General features: G+C 49.9%; 3 protein-coding genes across 3 annotated transcripts; 1 reads left to right on the top strand and 2 right to left on the bottom strand.

Annotated features, from left to right (window-relative positions):
* Nucleotides 1-472: 472 nt before the first annotated feature.
* On the bottom strand, nt 473-1,002 carry MIND_00640100 (uncharacterized protein; the record flags this gene model as incomplete). The annotated part of the gene is made up of 2 exons (XM_037363137.1): nt 473-555; nt 606-1,002. 2 exons carry the CDS (start codon nt 1,000-1,002, stop codon nt 473-475), a joined length of 480 nt encoding a protein of 159 aa, XP_037221058.1.
* A 517-nt stretch (nt 1,003-1,519) lies between these two features.
* Nucleotides 1,520-6,561, bottom strand: MIND_00640000 (5'-3' exoribonuclease 1; the record flags this gene model as incomplete). The annotated part of the gene is made up of 16 exons (XM_037363136.1): nt 1,520-1,880; nt 1,927-2,154; nt 2,207-2,633; nt 2,693-2,738; nt 2,786-3,330; nt 3,376-4,020; nt 4,068-4,212; nt 4,264-4,385; nt 4,433-4,586; nt 4,633-5,096; nt 5,149-6,171; nt 6,222-6,260; nt 6,315-6,370; nt 6,431-6,447; nt 6,501-6,511; nt 6,558-6,561. 16 exons carry the CDS (start codon nt 6,559-6,561, stop codon nt 1,520-1,522), a joined length of 4,287 nt encoding a protein of 1,428 aa, XP_037221057.1.
* Nucleotides 6,562-12,922: 6,361 nt separating this feature from the next.
* On the top strand, nt 12,923-16,737 carry MIND_00639900 (uncharacterized protein; the record flags this gene model as incomplete). The annotated part of the gene is made up of 10 exons (XM_037363135.1): nt 12,923-12,953; nt 13,001-13,088; nt 13,135-13,627; nt 13,680-13,711; nt 13,764-13,770; nt 13,827-14,771; nt 14,815-14,955; nt 15,007-15,467; nt 15,530-16,102; nt 16,155-16,737. The coding sequence occupies 10 exons, from the start codon at nt 12,923-12,925 to the stop codon at nt 16,735-16,737; spliced, it is 3,354 nt and encodes a 1,117-aa protein (XP_037221056.1).
* Between the last annotated feature and the right edge of the window lie 1,684 nt (nt 16,738-18,421).

Genomic DNA, 18,421 nt, shown 5'->3' with positions numbered 1-18,421 from the left:
CTCCGGAGTCCTATGTGCCCCCGTCGCTAACGCTCACCTCGAATTCTCAGTCAAACCTCGGGCCATTAGCGGCAGTACTTATCTTCACCTTCCGGATAGCATCCAATACTTATGCGCCGTTGGCCATGATCGGTGGCCCGAAAGACTGCTATCTAAATCGGAGAGTCCATCCTTTGCTTCTATTCCGCAACTTGAGCCTCGTCGGGTTGACTGAAGATTACTTTTGAGGTTGAGACCGTTCATTCCGTAGCGAGCCTGAGCTACTGGTACATGATTATTGTATTTGTACTAGTATAGCCCTGTGCCACGGCGGACTTGCCTCAATTTGGCCCCACTGAATAGGATTGGAGTAGGTGGCGGACAGCCTGAGTAGCAATGCCTAGTCATCATGATTCATGGACCAGCTACGTAGTGCGGGAAGGTCAAATAAAGAGCAGGTTACTGATTTGACTTGCCAGTGCATGGTCCTCCATTACTCCAACTTGTCCAGCCTTCTATCATCCATGTTGGGTTCTACGACAGGCAGATTGGCAGCCGGACGTTTATCTCTCCGCTCTGTAGTGCGACGAATAAATCGCATTTGCGGCCAGTGGAGGATAACATACCAACAACACCCTCTGCTTCCACCGCGGCCTCCACCTCTGCGAGGTTCCTCCGTATGGCACGCTTTGACGGTGTGCAGCAGACCGGGATGAGGATGAGCAGCAGCACGAACAGCCCGCCAAGAACACCGCCGACGATGGCCGCCTTCAGAATCGTAGAGTGGCGATGGTGCGGCTCGGCGCCACTGCTGTGGATTCCGGTGGGTGAAGGCGAAGGATTTGCGCTTGTCGTGGCACTGGATGAGAGGACACTTCCCGGGACGTCGACCAGGACCGGCGGTCTCTTCACCGCACTACTACCCATGTCACCCCCGCTCAAGTTGTCGAGCAAGTAGTGGCGTCCAACTTGAGTGGTGGCTGCGTTCAAGCAGTCAATAGAGCAGTGGACTGCTGGAGCCATTGGGGAAGCGGGCCCGAGAATGGGAGAGCAACGCAAATGCTGGGAAGGCTAATTTTAGCCATCCACGTGGTAACAGCCGGAGTCAGATTCCAAACTTAAGTAAGTGACGGTAACTTTCGAAGAACACACTTATCTCCCATGCAACACCAACTAATCAAGCATGCAAGATGACTGCGTCTACCGCTCGCCGTTTTCTTTGCCATCGTTGGCAGGTTCCAGGACTGCGGAGAGTATGAATACCTTCAAGTTCTCTACGCCATGAACACCGCCCCACCCGGAAAGCGGTGACAAAAAGTATGCGGGGACGAAGGAAGCCCGGGAGGAAAAGATCCAAGTTTAAAGCTCATCTAGGAATCCGTTTCTTCTAGTCAGTGTCTTGTAACATTGAATGATAACACTCACCGTTCAAGCTATTTTGAATTGGCCCCTGCCTGCTTTATGTAGCTGGCTCTGCACCAGGAATGAGCAATACAGAATTCAGTACACTACACAACACAACACCGTAAGAACTACTCTCTTAAGACGGGACGGACGGTGAAAATTGCCCTCCCCTCCCTCTGCCTCTTCCTCCGCGGAACCCACCACGAGCACCAGCACCACCTCTGGCCCCACCTCTATACCCACCCCGCTCAATTAGCCCTCCGCCTCCTCCCCGCCCACGGAAAGGTGGTATAGCCGGTGTTCCCGTTGGTAATGCACCACCGCGACCTCGAGGATGCGTGTCCAAAGCCGAACCCTCTCCTCGAGGAATAAACGGCAGCGCATGCGCATTTGGTAGCGAAGCGTTTCCATGGCCATTGAGACTGACAATTCCTCGGCTAGGCAACGGGCCTCCTCGTCCACGGTTAGGATTGGTCATGATGGCGATTGGGGCTTGACTAACAACAAGTTAGTAGTCATTTTAGATTGCTTTGTGAGGCGTACTAGGCTTCAGTCGCTTGTCCGTCATCCCTGCGGGACAAGATTGGTGCCTGACGACTACTAGTAGCGATCTGCCCAAGACGGGTTTGGGGTCCTGCACCAGTCCAGCGGGATCGAGGAGCTGGTGGGGGTACTGGACCAGCTTTGGGTGCCGTGGACGTGACGAATTGGGGATTCGTCAAGTTGAGGCAGGTATTGAATTCAACAGAAGATCCACGGTATTGGGAGCACCTAAGAGAGAACAGCGTCAGCGTTGACAAATACAAAACGTGACCAAACATACCTATCGCCCATTGTCGTCCCACTCATGAAGGGCACATCCCAGACCACGTCCATCGTCTTTGCATTCAGGCCAATCACCACACCCTTCACACATAAGGGTACAGCACCAGAGTCCTGGACCATCGTTACTCTGTCTCCGAGCGCAAATTGTTGGGTCTGCAGTCGATAGACTGCATGTGCGGGCTTGAGGACAGCTTGTCGTGGGATGCCTTTGACGATTGCCTTCTTGATTGCTGAGGGCACCTTATTTGCGGAGATGCTGTCAGCAAGCTTCTCGATCTCCATAACTGTGTCTTTCCCCAGCTGGTCGCAGAAGAGCGAGACCGCCTCCATATCCCGTATGCCGGTTGCCTTTAGCCATGCTTTGGCTTCGCGGATGACACTGTCTGGGTCCGGGACCTGTAGAAGATCGGAAGCTTTGCCAATGGCTATAAGAGCCAAAGATCAGACTTGAATAACGCCTCTGTATAAGGAACCTGTAACTTACCGTCTCCACCAGCGTCAAGGGAGTAAAAGATCGCTGGAAACCTATTCTATATATTCATCAGTAAACGGGGGACAACCAGCCAAAACGATATACCTTGTAATCCCGGATGAGCTCAATCGCCTTCTCACTGAACTCCCAATGTTTCTGCTCCTTGCGTGTGTAGTCGATGACCTTGAGTGCTTTCGCGTCAAATTTGAGATTCAACCCAAGATTGGTTTTTTGTCCGTCTGCCGTTATAACGAGGAAGCTAGAGGTGATTTTCGAGAGTGCTCTCCCGGAAATACCGAGCATGTCCGCGACACGGAAAGAGGGGAAATACCGAACGGATTTGCGCGCCTCGACAATTGATTTAAATTGGTCGTTTTCGGCTTTCTCGGTCGGGAAGAATGCGAGTATAACTGAGAGTGTCGTTTCTGTCGTTGCAGAGACGGCCGCGGCGACGCCATATGCATGCTCGCCCAAGAAGAAAATCTTGCTTCCGTCCGGAAACTCTTCCGACAATGGCGGGGCCGCGCGCTCGAGAAATCGGGGGTCTTCGGATGCGACTTCTGAAATGGTCATCTGGACTGCGTGCTCCTGCTCCTTGTCCGCGTCTTCATAGTCTTTGACGAGAGCCCCAGATTCAAGACGTTTCATGCCTAAAAAGTGAGATCGGGAAGGTGAAGGAATGAAAGAACACAAACCTTTCAGTGGACGGACATGTAGCAAGACATCTATCATGCCGGTAATAACACCGCTCCGTTTCGAATACGTTGTCTCGATCCGCTCGGCCTTCATCTTCCAATAACCTAGTCCATGTGGTGTATGCGGGTTCGATATGACCCGCTGGGGCCCTCCAGAGATCAGCGACATCTTATCGTATTTGAAGTGCGAGTCTGAAACTGCAACAACCATTCCCTCCCGCAAGAATGGCCACCCAGTGAAAGTCCGCTTGCCGATCATTTCTTTGGCTATGTCCTCCGTCTTGCGCGCTTCGTGTGGGTTCTGGATATTCACCACGATTGACTTGTTTTTGCTCTCTGTCCCGTGAACGTTTACTCCGTGGACACCCAACACGGCAGTATGAGGAAGAGTGTTGAGGGAAGGGAAACCGGCAAGCGCAGCCTTGCCCATGAGAACACCATCAACGAGCCCCATAACCGGATGTAACCCGTCAAGAGTGGGGAGATCGAATGGTTCCATGACGCATGTGCAGTTATTGATCGGGGGGAAGAAACCCTCCAAAGAGGATGGGTAGAGTGTCGGCTCGCCGTGGCTGTAGCTAAACTTCGTGCTTGTCCCAAATGAATTGCGGCTTTTCTCCTCCGCTGTAAGTATTTCCTCTCGGGCTGTGGATTGAGCATTAGAAAGAGACTACAGTTTCAAGATGGCTTACGCTGCATTGCTTCTAGCAATCTTTTCTCGTCAATAAAGGGAATCTTGACAACCGCCTCCCATTCCGCCTTCTTCCCATTGAGGTCCTGCTCAAATTCGAGAGGATAGAAGTCGCGAATAGGCGAGTCAACGTGAAACATCAAGTTCTGAGTAACAACACCTCAGGTAAACTCATTAGGACCAACATCGAAACGGACCTGATATGCGAGGGGGATATGGTCTTTACTGGCCACAGGAAGCACCCCCATGAGTTGTTCAAAAGGCCGGAATGGTCGTCCCAGCTCGAATTTAAATACCATCTTGTCGATCCCGCGCAAGTCTGTAACAAGGTTTAGTCCACAAGGGTAAGAAGACTCGATGTCTTACCAGAGATACGTGGCGCATAATGATAGTTATAGAACCATCCCCAGGATGCGACACCACTGAAGTAGTAAAGCATAACCCATTGTAGCCCCTCGACATAGCGATAGACCAGATCGCCCATTTCTTCAGGGTCATCATACGAGATTTCCAGTTTGCCCTGTAGGAAGCTGGTAAGCAAGGATCAGAATACCAGGTCGACACACCTTGTAGTAATTTCGCTTCCACTCGTCCATCTTTTCATTGACGGAGCGGGCATGCCTCGCGTCAAATCCGCCATCTGTATCGTCGTCCGCGACTGGTGCTTTCTCATATTTCTTCAGCACACGCTCCACTGCCGCTTCCGCCTCTGAATCATCCTCTGAGTCCGTGCCTTCCCACTCCCCTTCATCTTCATCTTCATCATTATCCTTGTCATGACCACCGTTAGGCTGGTCCTCTTCGCTTGCATGTCCTGGAAAGCGCCATGTCACCAAACTCCTGTCCTCCTCGTCAAACTCATCCCATCTCAGTCCTAGATGGAGGTCCTCCGCTAGTTTGAGGATGAACACCCTATCTCTCGCTGGGAACTCGTTCCGCATCGACAGTATCGCAGTCCCTCGTTTGCCTCTGCTCTCCTCCACGAATGTCTTCACTTTGTCGAATATCTCCCGCTGCGACCTTGTGACGACTGCGAAAAGGACGTCGTTGCTGGCCAGCAAATGTAAGGCCCGATCACATACCAAGTTTATTCCGCGCTCGCGCCAGCTCCATCTCTTTAACAACCTTCGCCTGCTTCCCCTTGTACCAATTTAGATCCGCATATTCTTTCTCAAAAACCTCCAGCTCCCAATCCCCCATTTCGTCCAGCACGACTTGTAGTCGCTTTGTATTGATGACTCCGCTCTCGTTGATGTATCCATCCATTCCAGGAAGAACCTTTCGATAGACATCCCACAGACGCTGTAATCCATTCTCATGAATGTGCAAGTCCGGCAGATGAGGGAGGAAGTCATTCCCCACGAAGACCGCCAAGAGAATGAAGTCGTCGATGATGCGCTCGAGGTTGTATTCGAATCCGAGTACCGGTGCAATTTCTCGGAATTCGAGGTCCAGGTACTCTCGCATCAGAGAAAGATGGAGAAGATAGAAGTTGGTCGCGTCTAGTGATGCGTTGCCCCGTTTGCTGTTGCGAGAAGGCCCGAACTTGACCTCCTCACGGAGGAGACAGAAGTGGGGGTCATGGCTGAGAAGGGACAGCATGATGAGATCCGCGTCGAGACCGTAAAGACAGTGTCGGACGTTGGGATTGTAGTTGGGTTGCGCTCGAGCATGACGGATATATTCCATGATCTTATGTTCTCCTTCTCCAGGTACCTCGTGTCCGGATAGCACGACCTCAACATCGCGCCAATTTGAGTCCTCCGTAATCTTCTTGTTGACGAAGTATCGCAGCTGTTCGGACAATCTGGCCATGAACGGTGTTCCTGGCGTGATGCAGTTGCTGTCGAATGCCTTCTCTACTGGCAGGACCTCTCCCTTCGCCTCGGCCTTCTCCCGAAGTTCCCTGGCCTCTTTCGCTGTGCGGAATCGCCGACCCCGTTGTTGATTCATCTTGGCTCGCGGAGCAACCCCGTCAACGGCCATGAAGAACAGCTTCTTGGGTTTGATTTTCCCGAAGAGCAGGTCCACGTAAGAGAATATAGAGGTGAATATTTGCTCTTCTGACAGTCGGAAATGGGCGTCCCCGTCGTTAGGATGTGAGCCTGCCACAATCGTCAGCTCCGGGGAGAGAAGGTATGCCACTGTAGCGCACAGTTATGTATGATGCCATTGAAGTCCAAGTAGAGGTTGTCTGCGATGTGCACAAGTCAGCCAACGCCTGTTGGGAGTGCCAACCACAGCCCACCAAACTCTGGAATCTTGTTTTCCTGGATCAGCTGAGAAGTCAGCGGGTAGCGCTCTCTGCGAAGAGTATTCAATTACAGTCAGCGAAGGTTGCAAGCATATGAGTGTGCCACGTACGAGATGTAGCGGAAAAACTAGCTCCCAAAAAGAGTCTGTCAGCAAAAGTGCATCAAACACGAGGTTTTACCTTGGGGATACCTGGGGGTCGTCAAGACCAGAATTCTGCATGCTGAGGAGGACTTACCCATCGTGGTATGGGGAGACGGGAAGGCGGGCTTGTGGTAGGAGCGCGTAAAGCGATTGGGGGTCTGTGACACGCGTCACCTTCCTTCGTCATTGCAGCTCACAAGTACAAGATTTACGCAGCATGACACTGTTGGAATCGAATGCATATTTCTCGATAAGGACGTGATTTCAGAACACTCTAGGTAAGTACCTCCCTGGGATTCAGCCGGAGGGAACACCATTTGGCTCACACTTTCAATCCCATCAAATCCCTCGAATTCAATCATCTATACGTCGAAAAGAGCAAGGTACAAGTATCTGACTCTCATAGTTTAAATCCACTCGCAGCCCCGCCTGCCGTCGCACTGACAACCAACCGACCAGTGTTTTTCTCTGTTATTTCACATCGCGAAACGCGGGTGCCGCGCCCGGCCTTGTCAACAAATAGAGTAGTCGCATAAACAGTTAGATTATCTCCTCTGAATCAAGCGTAAGTAACTATCTGAGACGACGGAAAGGAAAGGACGTGCACTACAGCGGGTGTATGCCAATGAAGGTTCATGTTGGTGGTCATACTTATGCCATCGAAATTGCGAACACGGCCGAGAAAGACGTTGGTACCCAGTGTCGCACTGGTGATACATTCAACTTGTTCGTGAAAACAAAGGCCCAAGGGAGAAGACTAACTGATCAATGAGAAAGGCCGCACAAGCGCCATGCATTGTCCCAAACGCGTTACACATCTCTGTTGTTCAAGTTCTTTGGTGTCGTGTTGTCATATGCATCTCCGCGTACCTTGGGTAACTTCGACTTCCCACCACCCACTCGTCCCTTGCCCGTCACCGTCTACGCGCATCTCGACCATCTTCACACGCTCGCCGATGCTCTTCGCGAATGCCTCCTCCATGACCCCGCCCTTGATGAAGAACGCGAAAATGGCCGCGATTATGTCCTTATCCGTCTGCGGAACATCCCCTCGGATGTGCGTAGCCCATGGCACTGGTGGGATTTCCAATAACTTGGCCAAACGAGCGGTATTGTCCGTATTACGGTCACGTTCCACAGGCTTGGGCTTTGAGGAGCTGGAGGACATGGAGGAAAGGAGGAAACTTATGTGTGATGGCGCTCAAGTTGGGCCTAGCGGTTGGCCGCGGAGATCTTTGGTTGATTACTTATCACTGTGACACCGACTAGCAGCTACTGCAATTCTGGGTCCGAGTAGGGTTGTGTGAACCATGCTAACTGACACTATTTGCTACCAATATTGGCAAAGGACCGGACCCTCAGCCGTAAGGGATTTGAAATTTGTTTAAGTAATGCTGCCCAATTAAATATACATTTTAAATGATATATTTAATCTATCTGAACCTAAGCCCAACATAACAAGCTCATATGGTCCCACCGAGCAACCTCACACTGTCAGCGAAAGTAAGCTGTACCCTCTTACAAGTACATCAGCCCCTACCTTAGCTTACATAAATTATAAGGTTCAGGGACCCCCAAAAATTTTCAAAAAACCTATATACATACCTTACATAATATTTTAATATAAGTACCATTGTGTTTGGCCAAAATTTTGGACCCATGGAACATAAATTAAGTGTACCTCTGTCTCTACCTGGCAATATTAAGTAGACCCAGCCTGTGTTGCTGCCTGATCCAAAGCTGCTGCTGCACTTTGGGAGAGAGACACCTCTGTGCTGTAACTGCTGTTTCTGCGATCTCAGATGTGGGAGAGTCACTGTCTTGAACTTGAGCAGGCCTGTGTCTAATATCCTGTAGCTTACTTTTGAGTTTCTTCTTTAGAGGCATGAGAGGAGGAAGAGAGAGCTTGTCTGCACTGCTCAAACATGTGGCAGCCTCATGTTTTCCAGCAGGTACTCACAATATGTTAAGAAGTGTTACTTATGTGACCCAGATATTGATGGCCCTATTGTGGGCCAGTGTGATATTGAATTTCCTCAATTTTTGCAAATTTAGACTCTACTAATTGAGATGATTCCAATGGTACCCTGTTTGATCTAAATCTATAGGATTTAAGTGCTTGTGGCCAAGATTTGATTGGCTCAATGAAAGATCATGTCACTGTGACCCAACAGCATGATGAAATTGGCTGAAAATTTGTGGGTGGGTTCCCACAAATTTTTCATAATATTTCTATCACTTATATTCTTTCTGCTGGCTTTACTTGTCCCCAACTGTAGCAGAGGAGGATCCTGTCAGACTGCGGGTCGGGCCGTACAAGGACTTCTCCTAAGAACGTGCGCCCGGAGCAGAACAGACGGATCGTCGGGCCTGCGGGTACGGCGAGCGGGGTAGATTGAAACCGAAAGGGCCTGTTAACTTGGTCCCTTGTCGCTGTCGGTGGTTGAAGGTTTGAATCGGGTCGTGTTGGGCCCGATGAGTCGTTGGCACCTCCTTGCACGGAGACAGGTAGTTCTTCAGACAATCTAAGTGATAGAGTACATGGTATGCTATCACACATTATATGCACGGGCCCACAAAGGGGTGATTGGACACCCTGGCCTCTCCTGCTCCTCCTCGCCCCCGTTCCTGGCCGCAGAGGGGACGATCATACATCCCCTTGTGGGCCAGGCGCTACTCCTAACCTCCTAGCACTCCTCCCAGTCCCCTGGTGTCGAGTTGGGCTCGGCAACGGCTCGACACGTTGTTCTCGGTCACGTGCTTCCCACGTGTGCATTCCTCCTACTGGGGTGCATGTTCCCCATCGTCACATGCTGCGTGTTGCAGGCCCGCGGTGGCCCGACACCAGCACCGGAGTGGACGGGCCGGGTCTTATCTGTGACAGATCCAAAGAGTGTTAGGGGAACCCCGCTTCGGCCTCCTTCAGACCTTCTGAGCGCATCCAAGGTGCATTTGACCCAGGCCCCCTCAGACACTCCAACCCACCCTGACCCTTGTCCTCGGCCTCCTTTGCCCGCACAATCACTGATCCGTCAAAACCCTCCCAACGATCACCTTGGGACAGAGCCTGCGCCACTGCTCAGGCCTTCTGTGCTCTACGTTGGTAGCTACGGATGACCAGTATATAGTTGGCACCCTAGCAGGTGGACGAGTTTCTTCTCTTTGGATCCTCCCCCTGCTAGGCTTTTGTCACAGTCTCCAGGGTTGCCCTTATAAGGAGAATAAACTCTAAGGGTCCACCTGCTAGGTAGCTGACTATATTCTGCTTGTCTGTCGCTGACACAGAAGGCCTGGGCAGTATTGTCATGGATAAGACCAGCCCCTCCTCTCCAGCGCTAGTGCTGGGCCACTGAGGGCCGGCAACATGTAGCACATGACAATGGCCCATGGGGAATAGGCACCTCAGAAGGGGGCAACACAGATGTTGATGGGATGGCAAAATGAGCATACTGTGAAATTTTCAATTATAATATTTTCATGGTATTCCTGGTTAATACACAGGACACCCAAGATAACTAGAGAACAATACTATGTTGACATCTCAGAGGGCTGAAATTATGTCCAAAACTGTCAGTCAATCCAAATACTAAGTAATGGATTAAACAAGGATATGAAGGAATGATTAAATCTTAAATATACCAATGTCCAAGCATTCAGATGCTTTATCACTAGGAGAATAAGAATAAGAATAGAGCTGTGGTTTACCATAGTAATAACCTGTGGCATAGCAATGCTATGTGTTTGCTAGGCAACAGTGGAGCTGTTGTGCTATTTTTTTTTGGAGGAGCATTGTATAGTTGCAGGATGGCCGCCATGGTGGTACATCCTGGGCCCGCTAATTGTTCCAGGGGAAATTGGTGTAAACCCCAGAGAGCTTTCACAGCCTTGGAATACAGGTTTTATTGTCAAACCCTGGGTTTAAGAAACCTTTTTCTTTGCCTTTTAAACCTTTTATTTTGGCCCTGGTTGATAAGATAAGACAACTAAGCAGTGCTTTCCTGTATTGTTGCTAGGATATTTGTTGTGACTGTACAGCCTTTTGCACTGGAAATTAGTATATATAGAGGCTTGTAGCTAGAGGAAAGGCAACCAATGAAGTGAAACCCAATTTGATTGGCTACTGGAACAGAAATCTGTTTGTCAGAACTGGCTAGACTTGCAGATGTACAAACCAACCTTTCTTCTGAGAAATTTACAACTGTTTAATTGTTTGATTTTTTTTTTCATCTATTGGATTTACTGAATCTCTTGATCTAATATTTTGATCTCGTTTGTTTGACTTGAGTACATTTGAGTTTGAAAGTGCAATAGTGTTTCCTACATTTTCTGTGTTGAATCACCCTGAACTTGCATGGTATTCAGTCTAGGATGTTGAGTTATGAGGAGGTTAGAGTAGAGTTTTAGTTTCAAAGCTAAAGTTCTGTTTTAAGTTTTTCATAGTTTGAGTCATAGTCAGTGTCTTCAATGTGGGAAGCACGTGACTGAGAATGATACACCACCAACCTGTGGTGATATTTAGTGGATGTCGAGGCAAAATGTCACACAACATCATACCATAATGTCGGACGTGAGTCGGCATGATATCTGAACAGAATCCAAATATTGGATCTGTGTGATGTCGTGCCGACAGAGGATGTTGAGAGGACATCAAGACTGTGATTGGTAGCTGATAGTACCCAGTACCATTTCACAAATTGAATATTTTTTTTCTTATTTTTTCCCTGTTTTTATAGCGGCTTGAAAGAAATGACCACGTGTTTTTGCATTATGCAGTACGAACGACAAGTACCATATATTCTACGCTTCACTGGATGCCGAGGAGCTTGCAGCATCGTCAATATCATCTTGCTGCTGGTCCTCATGTGCACTATCCTCAACCCCCGTGTCTACATCACCACCACCTGACCCACCATCCTCCTCATCGTCGGTGTCGTCCCGTTGCCCAACCTTGCGCTTGAAAGCCCGGCTCTGCGTTGTCGGATCCCCGCGTTTTACTTTTTTGGCTGCTGAATTGAGGTTTTGGACCCAGGGCTTAGACGTCGCGCCCACGCCATCGCCGAAAGGATAACTGTCGGACTTGGAACCGGGTTTGGTGGGGTATTTCTGTTTGTTGAGCGTGTAACCGTATTGAAACGACCTGAACTCCATCAACAAACTTGAGACTTGAAGGTGGAACACCGTTTAAGCAATTAAACTTACCGTACATATTCCTCTGGTGTCGCATCATACAGCTCCTCGAGGTCGTCGTCAACCGTAGACCAGAACTTGTACGGTGGGTGCTTATTCTCCACATGCATACGCTGAATTTCATCAGGTGATGCGAATGAATCAAAGACAACACATACGATAAATGCGACACGGTGGTGGAGCTCGAGTGTGTGTTTAAGCTCTGGGCCGAATGCACGGATAAGCTCATCGGCGAGCTGAGCGATGGGGGTTTTCTTCATGATGGAGACGAGAATCTCCGGACAACGACATCAGGATATGAAAGCAATTGATTCAAAGAGGAGACACACCTTGGACTTCAATGCATTCTTCGCGAGAGTTGCCTGGCGATCACAGGCAGCGACGAAGGCGTCATATGCATCATTCTGATCAGTGGGAAAGCCGTATCGGTTCTTCAGGAGAATTGCCCCCTGTGTATAGAATATCAGTGAGAATCAACGAGCTGACGAACGCGCACACACCGCAATGGTTTTGCCAAGACTGGCATGGAAGAAGTGGAGATCGGGGAGCATGACAAGCATTTGCGCATATATCCGCATCGTAGTCTGAGCTCGTTATTAGTTTGTGTTGCGAACAGCCGTGAGTTTTCGTACATTCTGCGCGGTTGTGGGCTTCCAGTTTTCGGCGGTCTTGATGGCCGTAGTTTTCAAGTCTTCTTGGGCCTTGGTATCGCGTATAAACCACAGGATTTCGCGTTCCTCCGGATGCAACGTCTATGAAAGAGAAAAATGAACGATTTGCGAGAAGCGCAGCAGCAACACACCTCAAGGAACTCGCGAACAACTGGGAGCGACTCCTCGGAGAGCTTGACCTTCTTGAGCGCCCGTTCACCAAATGCCACGCGTTGGGCAATGGTCAGAGGCGTCAAGGCTGCCGGTGGCACCAGCGGGGGGAGACGTTGAGTTTCGGGCACCTGGGACAGTGGCAGGAATGGCGATGGCGTCAACAGAGTGGAAGAAGAGGCTGCCAATCGTCCACCGCTGTTATATGGTGTCAGAGGCGACGACGGTGAGAGGGTTTGGTCGTTTTGGGATGCGTTGGCACGCCGCTGCATCTCGAGAAGGGAGACCATGGTGATATTTGGTGAAGGTTGAGTGCAAGTCTGAGAAGGGAGCGTCACATTTGCGTCGCATTGTCCTCTCTCACAATCACCCCTTCTTCGTCACATCTTCTTCCAGCACCCACTCTCCGCCACCCAGACCACCGTTGCTCCACATCTGCGCAGGCGCTACAATGCCGAAGGCACCTTGGAAGGCGCCAGATGGTATGTTAGTCAACTTTGGGAGGACATAACATTGAAATCATTACCAGATATATTCGAGGAATCTTCAGATGGGCTGCGGGTCCGCTGCAAAATATGCCATGCAGAAGGGAAGGGGCGGGTTGGTGGCTGGATCAAGTACACAAGCGGCAAGCAACACTTGACCGTTGGCGCCCATGTGCAGGCAGCTACCAATTATCGGGACCGAGCGCGCGAAGAAGAAGCTGAAGCGCAGCGATTCAACGCGCCCGTACATCGCCACTGCATTCACTGCATATGAGCCCCGGACCCACAGTGTTTCGGCGGTGCGCAACGAGGATCTTGCCATGTTCCCATCTCCAAGCGGCGACTTGCACGACGCAATGCAAATCGATGATTCGGAGCCCGCGTTTGAGCTGCAGCGGCTCATGGAGGTTCGGGCCGATGACGTGGCAGCCGAGGCAGCGGCGCAGGCAGAGGAAGAGGCTCTGGCGGGTGAGGACTCGATTCGGGAGGGCTATCGACGCCTGTTGACCGCCGCGATTGCGCGGGGGGAGCTCGGGATGGAGGAAGAGGAAGAGGGAGATTTGACAGATTCCGATCACGAAGCCTCGGATGATGACCCGCTCGAGAGCGAGGATTCGACTGTCGATCCTGACGAGGGCAATAACAACTGCTTTCCCTATCCGAACAAGACAGTGAGAGGCTTTCATTTGTGAGTTTGGCAGAGGAATCTAAATCAACTCACAGATAATGCTGCTGGATGTTATGGACAATCTCGCGTGATGCCGTTTCAGCAACACTCAAATGAGTGTAATACTCCGCTTTGCTCAGTGTCTCGGTATGCCGAATGTACCAAGCCTCAAGCGTCTTCGAACAGTCCAACGCTCCTTCCAGAATACCATCGCTTCTGAGCCACAAAAGATCCGCACGTCTCTCGGAAATATCTTCTATATCAACGACATTCGCGCGACAATTGCGAGGGATTTTGCAAACCCTGTCGTCGCCCAGCACATTCACCTCTTTCCCGAGGATGTCAGCAAAGGGAAGCCAATTTCCGAAACGTGGCAGGCAGAGCGCTGGAAGGAATATGAGCCAACTCAACTCACACCAATGTTTTCTCGCGGTCAACGGCGTTTCTGGGTCGATGAGCTGGCGCGGCGACATGACGGCTCATTTGTAATTCCACGCAGTCTCGTGGTCCGGAACGGAGTGCTCAGTACCGATGCCCAGACGGTGACACGTTCAGTCGACGGGTGCTGGCATTACAATGAAAATGCACATATTGAGAGTTTCCCTGTCGATGAACTCGACTGGGATTTCACGTTGGTGATCGAGATGCTGGCGGCAGAGGGAGATGGTGCTCTCCGTTGGTCATCGGCGTCCAGTCCAGCTCCGCCGATGCCCAATCCTCTCCGCGCCAAGGTTGCCGAAGATGAGGATCTGGTCGTTGTCATGGCCGATATCTTCCAGGACAACACTTCTGGCAACGTCTCGAAGCAGTGGGACAAGCACCTAGTGACTTGCGTTCGCAATGGAAATCTTCCGGGGCGACTGCTGCAACAGGAATTCAATGTCAAATTTGTATCGAGTTCCCAGCATGCATCGTGTGCCGAGCAGTTTGCTGCAATCCGGGATATTGTCAAAGCAACTGAAGACGATCCGATTCACTGCTACAATGTTCACATTCGGAAGAAGACAGTGGTTATTCTTCGCCCGCCAAGTCTCCCCGGCGACAACCCCCAACAGTCCGAAGAATCAAGCCACATTGGCTGCAACGGCAACTATCCGTGTCGTAAATGCAATTGGGGCGGGAGCACAATCGAGAAGACATCCGAGGACGTTTATCACTGTTGCCATTTGCCGTTGGATGTCAAACGTACAGCGGTGCAAACACGTCCAACGTCTTGAAAACCAGTTGGCGCTTGCTGTGCAGGGCGACTTAAAGTCCATCAAAGAGCAGCAGACCAGCACCGGCACCAAGGACAAGCTGACCCAGCTCTGGATTGATCGTACACTTGCAGAGGTGACAAGATGAACCCCCTCCTCAATATCACTGGCCTCGATCCATCCCAAGACACCCCCCGTTGAGGTGCTGCATACGGTGCTGCTTGGCGTTATGAAGTACATCTGGCACTTCATGAACACCAAACAGTGGTCCGAGTCCGACCGTTGCTTGCTTGCAATCCGATTGCAGTCGACAGACATTTCGGGCCTCACAATTCCGCCAATCCGCGCCGCCTACATCATCCAGTATCGCAACAGCTTGATTGGCAAGCATTTCAAGACGTTGATGCAGACACTTGCGTTTGCTGTACACGACATCTGCTCACCAGAGCAATTTGGTCTCATCAAAGCAGCGGGTGACCTCGGGGCGCGTCTCTGGATTCCAGAGATTGATGACATGGACATCTATCTCGCCGACCTGAAGATCGCCATCGCAAATCTGTTAGATGCATTTGATGCTGTCGATCCACTCCGAATCCTTGTCAAAATCAAATTGCATCTCCTGGCGCACCTTCCTGACAATATCCGCCGGTTTGGACCTGCGATCCGATTCGCCACAGAAATCTTCGAGTCCTGCAATGCCATCTTCAGAGCTTGCTCTGTCCGGAGAGCAACCGTCTCTCACCAAGTCGTGATATTGCCACAAAATTTGCATCAATCGAGCGTGTCCGGCATGTGTTATGTGGCGGGACATGGTATGATGCAAGACGAAATGTTTGGGTACATGCTGGCAATGCTGTTCTGCGTCTCCTCCATGATGACCCAGTGTTCCAACGTCATCTTGGCTGGGCTCCTCCGAAGCCTATCCAACCTGGGCAAACTCGTTTATCATCGGAGAAGAAGCAGCCACCGGTGATGTGGTCACAGACCAAGTCTTGCTTACACTGGCGCGTGAATCTCGGAGATGAGCCAGTCGCCAATAGCCAATGGCGGTTTGCACTCACCATTATTGCCAAGAACGGTGATGTTATCCGCTCGGGCAGCTGGGTCTATGCGTCAAATGCGTTCGGGAAGCCCATTCTCGGTCGTGTTGTGGAGATCCTTGTGGGGGCAATGACCGTTGTTGGCATCGAACAGTTTGTCTGCACTGAACAATTGCATGCCGATCTTGGTTGGCCAGTTATCAGGCGGCCACGGGGCGAGGACATCACCCGAGATGGCATTGAGTCATTTGTTGTACTTGCAGCGGATGCGCTGCAGTTTATGTGCTCTGTTCAGCATGACTGCCGACAAGGGAGATGCAAACCAGTGGTGTTGGGAAGAGAACGACAGGAACGCGAGGAAACGACTCGAGAGAAGCTGTTGGTTCGGCACACAGATGATGAATATTTTATTCTCAATTTGGCGGGCCTATACAACTTTATGGAGCTTCGCCGCATTTTTACCTGCACATTTTACTCACCTCAAGCCACTGCACGAAGATCGCTGGAGCTTTCACAACGAGACCGCTGCCAAAGCCAAGCAGCTTCGAATGACAAATCGCGATAAAGCCGCAGAGAAGCGACGAGCAAAAGCAGCTGAGAAAAAGAAGCAAGCTGAGCAGGCTGCCGCAGAGGCTGATGCTGAGGTAGAGGCAGCCGAGAAAGGGTCGGGTGAGGATATCTTCGACCTTGTGGACCCAGATGAGGTTCCCGAGCTGGTACCTGAGGGTGAAAGTGATGTTGAGGAAGAGGAAGTGCCGTTTGTTGATGACATGGAAGACAGAGACTATTCACCTGTTAAGCGGCAGCAGATACAAGGGACAGCTACAGCTCCCCGGAGGAGTGCTCGGGTACCTGTAGAACGGACACGTACTTATTAATTATGCAAATTTTGTGTACATATTGTCCCAATATCAGGAATGAACATCTGTACTACATTCTGCCTGACATCAGCTTGATCCCCTATTAACATCTACTGGATATTATACCTAGATATCCAGGGCAAGTTATGCCAACATCCAACAAACATCAAGACTAACATCTGTACAACATCAAGGACTGACATCAGTTCAATATTGTGTTGGGTTGGTGGTGTATGTCAGGTCCAATGCCAAGCCCAACTTGCAGCATAGGGGAATGGGGAGGAGTGCTAGAAGGCTAGGAGTACTGTAGCATTTTATTCAGTTCGCATGTCACATGTCACACTAGCTATAAAATTCGATTTTTTTTTGCATGTCATATCATTTTGCTCGAAAACCTCTCCCAAAAAGGCAATTTTTGACAGTTCCGGGCTGGCGCCAAGAACTTCCTAATTAGGAAATAATTCGTATTAGATGTCACACTACTTTTGGCATTCGAATTGAATAAAATTTGACAGTAGTGCCCAGACCGGAAGAGACATATAACCATCTCCTCTATGGCCAGAGACAGGGATGCAGGGTGTCGGAAAAAAAATTGGTGCCTTATAAGGCAATAGCCTTATATTCGCCTTATAAGGCCTTGTATGATCACCTTGCTGCCTTATAATTCCTTCTTGTTTAGTCTACATATATTATAGCATAGTCCTATACTCACTATGTCAGTTAACCAGTCTCCCTTCACGTTGTCGTTTGGTCGTCGTTGAGTGAGAACACTTCTGTGACACAATATTGATGTCACATTAGACTTAGATTTGGATCGTTTCAATGCCATGGCGAAACTACATATTTTTAGCTCTCAAAAACATATCGGGGTCTGTTACATCCATTATCATGTACTCTTCGACGCCTTTCCCCCTCTCAGTGTCAAAAGCAGGTGCCAATAAAGCACTACAGATGATTGAATGGATCGAAATAAACTCGGTTTCTCTTTGAGGCTTTGCCCGAATACGGTGTAGCCCAAGAAGTCGGTCCTTTTCTGGTTGATTGATGACGACAGCATCAAGTGGCTGAACCAATGCAAATGGGAAGGTTTTCTGTTTCAGTTCAATGGAAAAAATGTAGACCAACCGCATTATGACGACACTTGTTGTTGTTCCAACAAAGACAGCATCATATCGAGGGTGCCTATGGAAATTCGAAGAGCATCTCAGATAGTCGTCAGTTTCCATCCAGTCATCTAAAGATTGGAAATGAACTTGGATGAAATCATAAGGGAGAATCTAGCAGAACGGATTTCAGTGTGTGTTATCTGAATCAAATAACGAGGATTCAGAATACTGACATGATCTTCTGGGAAAAAACTGATAGGTGGTTCGTCTATTGTTGCATGGCCAAATGCACGCAGGAAGTTGTTTAAAAAGGAAGTGAACTTCGTCCGGAAGTGTTGAAAACCCATATCTTGATTGTGCTCCTGCTCAAGCATTGAGAACGAGAGCTTTTTCTGCTTTCCGCCTAGAAGACTATTTCCAACCAACTCGGAGTCGTCTGGCTCTGAAGCCTCGGGATCTTCTGTCGGTTTCCTAGGCTCGTTTAACGCGTCTAGGTCTTCGATTTGTTTACAAATATATGTGCCAACAGTGCTGCGGTGGACAAAACGAAGGATCTGGTCGGATATTGACACTGTTAGTATGATTATATTGTTTTG

This window comes from Mycena indigotica (genome assembly GCF_014461135.1).
Source record: "Mycena indigotica strain 171206Taipei chromosome Unknown Mind.scaff0005, whole genome shotgun sequence".
In the NCBI taxonomy this organism is placed as follows: Eukaryota; Fungi; Basidiomycota; class Agaricomycetes; order Agaricales; family Mycenaceae; genus Mycena; species Mycena indigotica.
This window is presented reverse-complemented; position numbering and strand designations above follow the sequence as displayed.